General features: G+C 42.5%; 1 protein-coding gene across 1 annotated transcript in view; it reads right to left on the reverse strand.

The window, feature by feature from the left end:
* SEC22B (SEC22 homolog B, vesicle trafficking protein) overlaps window positions 1-7,571 on the reverse strand; it is a 176,972-nt gene extending 169,401 nt beyond the window's left edge. The window contains exon 1 of the mRNA XM_085654812.1: window positions 7,364-7,571. Coding sequence (XP_085510938.1) covers window positions 7,364-7,438 — 75 coding nt within the window. The 5' untranslated portion in view covers window positions 7,439-7,571. The remainder of the gene's footprint in view (window positions 1-7,363) is intronic.
* Window positions 7,572-8,362: the final 791 nt, after the last annotated feature.

Consider the following 8,362-nt stretch of genomic DNA (forward strand, 5'->3'; position numbering starts at 1 on the left):
AACATGAGAAGGTGCCAACACCTGCTGAAACGTTTGTCTTCCTTAGGACTAGCAGAAGTAAGTGAACTCTGGGGCTATTTCTGCCCAGGTTACCAACCGGATTGCTCTACCAAGTCTTCTTATTCTTGAGGTGTATTGTTACAGCAGTAAGCAGTATACACGTCTTTGAAAAGCAACAAGGCTACTTCGTATACCACAAAATTTCATTCGTTCCTATTTGGCATTAGTTTTACTCATTTAACAGAATCTGTGACTTGCGCATGCTGGGATACGGATTACAGGACCTTTTTTGACTACCATCTTTTTTGGAGCACATGTACACAGCGCCCTGCTGCCAATTTGGCTAGATCGATCTACAAAGCGGCCAATATGTTTTAATCTTTTAGTTACCCCCACAAAAACTGGATAACTTAAAATGCAGACCCTCCAAGTAGATCGCTGCCTGTTTCCTTTCTCTCTACCTGTACTATTGTCTCTTCACAGTGTAGTTGACACAAGGGCCGCAGTCAACATGCAATATAAATGAGAGCATAACATAAACTAATAAACATGACGTGATGTGCAGAGTAAATTATAGTTGCTAGCCAAGTACAATTCTAATTTGTGCACTTATCTCGCGCACTCCTCCATCACACTGTTAGGCGACCCAAGACAATATAAAAGAAATTTTCTGTTTATCAGCTAGCACGTGCTCTTGAACACTGGTTCAAATGGCCGAGCTATGAACACAACCAAATACCAGAAAGAGAAGCCAACAAAGCACACAGCGAGCAGGCCAGCCACCTAGCAAATACCACGAGCAACGTTTTGCCTCGCATCTCACCATGCGTCAATGTTATAACAAGCTTTGGCATAGCCAATAGGTCTCGCTTTCGGGACCTTATAAGTGATTAGCCATGCAACACTTGATGTTGTTTTATGAAGGATATTGTGCCGGATAACTAAACACTTATAATGTCCCAAAGGCGAGACCTTCTGTAGATGTGTGGATACAAAATTACACCAATGGAGCACTCCTGATAGTGATGCAAAGACATGTACTTGGCAATGCACATGATAATATTCATTTGATGAAATGTGCATATATAATGATTTATTGAATAATGTATATTGTGATACAGCAATCATTGCTTTCCTTGATGTAAGTTTTACTACATGGTATGTACGATTGAATATGTATAGCTATATCTGTGTGTATATATACTCATGCATACTTTTGAAAATGTTTACTTAATTTATTTTATTATGAAACCTTAGCTAGAGTTGAAGTGTCTATGGGAAAGGAGAAGCGTTTGCTCCTTCTTAAATATTTCCTTATGCATCACAACAAACGTTCACTGCTTCATTGCAGGAGCAAACGAAAAAGTTGACAAACATGAATGTGTTATTTATATATGAATAGTTATTGTATGCTGCACATGTATTCACATGTGTATATAACAAATATCAAACAATGTTTATACCTTCATTTGAAAATAGGTCTATTAGATTGAAATATCAGTTCCTGCGACAATGCAATATCATTGGACAATGCATATTTAATTCCCACTTACTTTTAAGGCTTGTTCCTGCTGTCCCGGTTCAAAATAGGGCAGTTTGGGTGCCCGGCCTTCAAAATTAATAACTTAGCAGTTTATGACTTGTTCCAGAAAATTAGAGAGAGCGTGGTCATTCCCAGGTCTTCATTTGGAAAGCGGGCCCGTGGGCCAGGGGATCCTGTGGGCCACACGAGGCATCTGGCCTGAATGTAATTCAGATGAAGTGGCAGGATCCCCACCTATAATTTAGTCAGCCTGGCTCCAATGTCAGTGGGCGAATGCTTGTGGTTGCCTCACGAGACTAGTTTGCCCACTGCCCTGCCATATACCCATGTTTAGGGAAAAGCCTCTCGCTCATTGCATGTGGTGGCGCTGATCAGCTTTACATGTAGTGGTGATGCTCGTTGGCTTTCACCTACAGACGCAGTTACGGGCATTCACTGGTAGTGCCATCACTTTTTGGCTTTCACTTATAGTGGCACATCTTTCACTTATAGCCGCACAAAAGTGGCGGCATTTGTTGACTCTCGCTTATAGTGGCACAGAAGTGGTGGCACTCATTGACTCTCGCTTATAATGGCACAGAACTGACGGCACTCATTGGTTTTCACTTATAGCGGCACAGAAGTGGTGGCACTCATTGACTCTTGCTTATAACGGCACAGAAATTGTGGCACTCATTGGTTTTCACATATAGCGGCACAGAAGTGGTGGCACTCATTGACGTTCGCTTATAATTGCGCAGAAGTGATCGCACTCATTGACTTTCACTTATAATGGCACAGAAGTGGTGGCCAAAATATTGGATTTTATCTCACTTAGTATCCCTACCAAAACGTGCTCCTCTCCCTTTCACTGCCCCTTAATTCCCCCTCATGTGCCCTGCTTGATATATAATGTATTTTAAAATGATTTGCCGGCGTTATATTTGGAATATGTGGCTCGTCCTCCCCCAATCTTACTAACCCAGCTATGCCCCTAATAATCGCACAGACGCGGTGGCCCTCATTGACGTTCGTTTGTAGCAGTACATAAGCAGAGACACAGGCCGCTTATGGAGTTAATCCCCACTCACTCACTAAAAGGATGCCTTCTCCGCACATATAGATGGCCTTTCTCACTCCATCTCGCTGTCTCTTTCTTTCTCTGTCTAGCTCTGTCTCAACCTCCCCCTCTCGGCGAATGAGTAAGTGGTTCATAAGTACTTTACTTTGTGTCATTCCCTAGTGCTGTGAGAGTTTCACCCCATGTATGTCTTGCATAGCAGAAGAATTACTTTTCTTGACGATTTTTCAGTCCCTTTCTGTTTCTGAACTGGTGCGCCCAGAGCACAAAGTGATGGCACCACTAGTTTACATCAACAATTTCCACCTCCAAATCCGTCTGACACAGCCTATCTCGTCAGTCATGCATGTAAAAAGTAACTAACATCATACATGTTCATATATAGGAGGTTGCAGAGTTCTCCTAATGTTGTGAAATATGCCAGACTTATGCTCAAAGTACTGCTACCACAGGCCGTCAACATTTCTGCTCCATGAGTGACAAAGGAGGCTGCATGGCTCAGAGAGGTGAACACAGGGCACAAGTCCTTAAAAAAGAAGTGGGGGGGGATTGACCAAGTCAGGCAGTATGCAAGTGACATCATGACACGTGCTATCAAAGCACATGACGTCACGACTGGTGACATTCCACATGGCATCACAGGAAGTAACCTCACTGGAAGTGATGCTCTGATATGTGTATGTTATAACATATGCCAACTGAAAATGCAATAAAAAAATTTTTTTTTTTAAGTTGTCTCCTGCAAAGCATATCATGTAACATGCAGACCACAGATTTTTATTTTTTGTAGATAGGTAAGTGGATTACTGATATGAGCACAGAGATCCTTTTGTTACTTGCAGTTAATAAATAGTAATCCTTCTAGTAGACCACAGTGAGCTATGAAGTGTATTGGACTCCTACACCTTGTAACCCGGACTGTCTCATGTAACACATCTTGTACATTGATTTACACACGTACATGATTTATTTGGAATGGATAATGTGTATGTTATGTAAAGTGCTCTAAGACTCTGCATTGGGGTGAGTTGCGCTATAAAAGAAATAAAAAAGTGCTATTTAAATTGTTATTTGTGTAAATACTGAGACAGACCAACCCATCTGACATTCTTACAGTGCATGCACTTATATACTACAAAGTAAAAAGCATGCATCTCTTAAGTACCTGTGAAGAGATAACAAGCTGTGTGCTTTTGTTTTCTCTATGGTGTATTTGCATTTGTGAGGTTCCAGGAAGCCTCCAGTCCCATATTCGATCAAAAGGAGGCCTGATGGCGCCTTAACTTCTGTCTTTATCGTTGCCCAACTGGAGGTGGGAAAAAGCCCTCTCCCTGCCTGCATGTTGCTGCTGGGAAACGAAAGCAGACAACGTGCAGGAGCTGATGAACGTGTCCTGGTGTTTCAAATTTACACTGGGACAAGTTCAACATATTTATGTGGGGCCCAAGCAGAGGGACAACGTCCACCATGTGAAAAACGTGGGTTGACGCCGTGTACCCGCGACTCCTGCCCCAGGTGAACGCTTGCCTCTGAGACATTTTGTGATGGACAGGTCATAAGCTAGAATCTCCACTCTGCCTTCTATCCTTTCCAAGTGGGTAAATTGAGTGTCGCGAATATAGTAACACAGAAACTGCAGAAGTGCAGTACGAGTGCTACATAAAAGAAAACCTATTGTTTCTCAACAGGGGTGCTAATTTGCCTCAATTTCAATCTCATGTTTTTAAAGTTCAGTGTAAGACCTACAAGTCCGTTCTATTGATAGTTCCAAAGTGCCGCCAGATTATTTAGCGGGCCTTTTTAAATCTCACGCAAAAACGCTGCAGACCAGCTGATTGGAGCAGCGGGCTAGGAGGGAGGATATCTTGTTTCCCAGCCTTTGGGCTCCCCGGTGCTCCTTACAGACGCATCGTATGAATTAAATCATAGGTATGAAACAAGATTTTGTGTCCAATGGCAAGATAATATCCGGAACGTAATGAAAGACGTCTCTTTACCCTAATTAATGCTCGGCCATAAACGTTTACAAGTGTTTATCAAAGTTTAGATCGTTTCACTCATAAATGTTTACAAGTTTTTAACAAAGTCTAGATCGTCTCACTTGTGTGTACGTGCTGGTTAGACAGAGGACAATAAATCGAATCATCGCTCCAATGAGAGCCTGCCTCCCTTCTGCCAGCTAAAACATGACGTGTTTATTTATGATAGCATTTCAAACAGAGGCAAACAAACCAAGAGAAATTCAGTATTTTAAAATAAAGATACATTCTTTTTCCTGAATGATCATCCCAGCCATAAAATAATCCAATGATAAGGATTACAATGGAAGTGTTTGGGCGCCCTCCGGTGGTTGTCTGAAGAACTTGGTGTACCACAAAAATAAATCAAAGCCCTCCATATGTTTCTTAATGTCCTACGACTCACATTTATCTTCTTGGCCCAAATCATTTCGGTCAATTTGTAAATAGTTAATACAACATTTTACAATATATTTATGAACACCAAAAGCAATTTATTTCTCTCTGCGCACTCTTCGTTTCTGCAAAAACTAAACGGCGTAAAACACGTAGAGCTATCCAGTCTCCAAATTAAACATGACATTCAAATAACCTCTTGAAGCGCGTGCTCGCGCTGCAAGTTAAAAAAACAAGCTGCACGTGCTTAACTCGCAGATCCGTATTATCAAGTGAACGTGACCTATATAATATAACGGGTGTTCATGTAAAACTCCCCGGAACTTCTGGCTCGGTTTCGTGATATATAAAATAAAAAAAGTGAATGTGATCGCGAGCAAAGACAGATGGCGGCTGCGTGCGAGCGCGCTCGCATGAACACAAGCGCTAGGCCACCAAAAGCCTGTGGCAGCACTTTGAAAACCCACACACTAAAAGTCTTGCCAGGTCAGCGAATGCGCTGGGTCAGGCGAGACCTAAAAAACAGGACCTAAATAACATCTTGTATGTGCTGCCAGAACTATGTGAATCCTAAAGTCCTAACTAGATTCCTCTTTACTGATAGTCAGCTAGAGTCTGCATCATCCTGGCACTACGTGATCCTCCTCAGGACGCTTTAGCCTTATTTTACCCATGTGATCTCTGGTAAGCTCAGTATCTTCCTTCTTATTTCGGTTCAGAACTTAGGAGTCACCTTTGATGACAAACTTAGTATGGAAATTCATTTAACTAAAACAACAGGAACCTGTTATACGCTTCTGAAAGCTCTTCTGAAGATCCTGCCGGTACTTCCCTCATCCTCTAGAGCCATGGTTGTCCACAGCGTTTTTCTCAGTCGCTTGGATTATTGCAATGCTCTTCTTCTAAATGCCCCAGAATATCTTTTACATCATTTATCTAGGGTCCAGAAGGAAGCCGCTAAACTTGTTTTAATTCTACCTCGAAGAGCTTTTGACTCCATAGTATTAAGGGAGCTGCCCTGGCTGCCAATTAAGCAAAGAATTTGGTTTAAATCCATATGCATGGTGTTTAAAGCTTGCCATGGGATGGGTCCTCTTCCCCTGCAAAAACGACTAAGAAGATACATCCCCAATAGAGCCCTTTGATCCGCATCAGCCAATTTGCTCTGTGTACCAAAGTTCAGGAAATCCAGGCAAGGTGGCAGAATCTTTACGATTCGTGCAGCCAAGCTCTGGAATGCACTTCCCCCTTCTTAAGATCCATGTCTGACCTATTAAGGTTTAGAAGGGGCTAAAAACTTGTCTGTTTCCCCAGTAAGCGGTATCCAGCCACCTGTATTGCCGAAACTAGGTTACTAAAGGTATTCTTCTAAGGATATTGCTCCATCTCCTTTTCTTACTAAAGGTATTCTTCTAAGGATATTGCTCAATCTCCTTTTCTTTGTCTTCCTCAGCTGTTATGGCCAGCGCCTGGATTACAGTTGGTGACAGTGCGCTTTTTTAAACTCATAAATAATTAAGTGATACTAGGAAGGGCTCTGTGCACTCCAATACTCTAAACCGGGACACGACTCTCTTCTGATACGCTACGTCACTATGGATAGGGTTCTGCGATCTCCGACAACTATTTGACTCAGACCGTGGTCTGTACCTTCTGAAGCCCGTTTGGTTCTGGGCAGGTATTTGTTTCATCTGAAAGCGTGTGTGACCGGAGTTGAGCTTTCTATTATCAGGTCCTCATGTTATCATGAGAAAGGCTCAGCAGCCTTTCTGATCAGAAAGCACGGCAGTACTTTCTGACTGTATTATCCCGCGAAGGGTTCTGAACACAGCTACCCTGCGATATCTTAAAGAGAGTTCAACATTGTTGACACTGTGCTATGTGAGTGAATATAGGCAGGTTTTTTGTTGTTGCAGTTTTATATAGTGCGAACTCGACCGGAAGGTTTTGGAGCGCATTACACGAGCATCGGTTACATTACACAAGGACACATATTTTTGGCAAGCATGGGGAGATTAAGTGATATGCCCAGAATCACAGGTTGCGAGCCGACGCCGAGTCGAACCTGGTTACCCTGCTTCGCTGCGGTTTTGTAGTCTTTTACTCTCTGCATGACATCGGCATGATTCTGTGCCATCTGAAGCTTTGGTGAGCCTTGACAGGAGTCTGTGCGCCCTCAACCCCTCTACGATCTTGAGAAGGATCTGCATTCTATATACATACTGAGCTGTTAGGAATGACAGGCATTTACTGACAGCACCAGCGATCTTGATTAAGAACGTTGGCCACCTGGCACTCTGCTTCCTCTTACATGTATGTGTGGTGTGATAAAGAGTGGAGTGTCACCTGCTCATCCTCTTGCATCGAGGCTGCTAGCGGCAGCCCGTCCGCTACACGGGCGATCATAGTCAGCAGCACCATCGTCAGAGACTTGGTCGTATGGCAGTTACCCCAGTGACCGTCCGCCGGTGAGTTGGGCAGCAGTCAGCACAAGCTGTCCTACGTCGACAGTGCGCTCCCGGCAGCCTCTTCGATCCTTGCTCTTGGACTTCGGTAGTAAACGGTGCATGCGCGGAAAAGGAGGCGTGGCACATGGAATGGAACACGTAAGGCTGGGGAAAGCAAGGCAGTAATGACGTGGCCGTGTGTGCGGACAACCATGTTGGCTGCAGGCTGACTCACCTATAAGTAAAGCGAAGATGACCCTGCCTAGTGGTTCAGTGAATGTGATTGTGTTTATCACCCAATTATTTAATAACAAAACAAGACGCATTCTAGTGTTTAATATCTTTCTATTGAGGCTGCAGAGAGCTTAGAAACTGACGTAGGACGACTCTGTTAAAATACAGCGAGTTTTATTGAAAAGCTAGAAGGCTAACCTGTTTAACACAAAGACAACCATGGGCGTCATGATGCTTAGAGCAGAGAACTTTGCATCAGTTCAGTTCAAAAGCTTTTATTCGGTTTGTATGATACAACCATAGCTAAACAGTAAAATACAATAAAATACAATAAAATATTATTTCCCATAACCTTAGACCATTTAGAAGTTTTTCCTTCAACGAAGTAGGGTATTCCCTCAGTGTAGTAAAGTGACTTGTGCATGAATACAAATTTAGCCATAACAAAACACATATTCACAGTATTTCATAATAATATAGATTTCCTAGCAGCTCTACTTTTCAATATAAAATGTGCGACATGAAAACAAACATCTGGACTCTCAAGAGAACATAGTAATTTCATAGCATCAACTGTTAAACGAACATTATATTTTAAAAGGATAGGCTTCAGGTAAAATTTCCTCAAAAATACATAAAATTTGCAAAATAACAAAAAATGACA

The sequence above is a fragment of the Triturus cristatus genome, chromosome 4_1 (genome assembly GCF_964204655.1).
Source record: "Triturus cristatus chromosome 4_1, aTriCri1.1, whole genome shotgun sequence".
In the NCBI taxonomy this organism is placed as follows: Eukaryota; Metazoa; Chordata; class Amphibia; order Caudata; family Salamandridae; genus Triturus; species Triturus cristatus.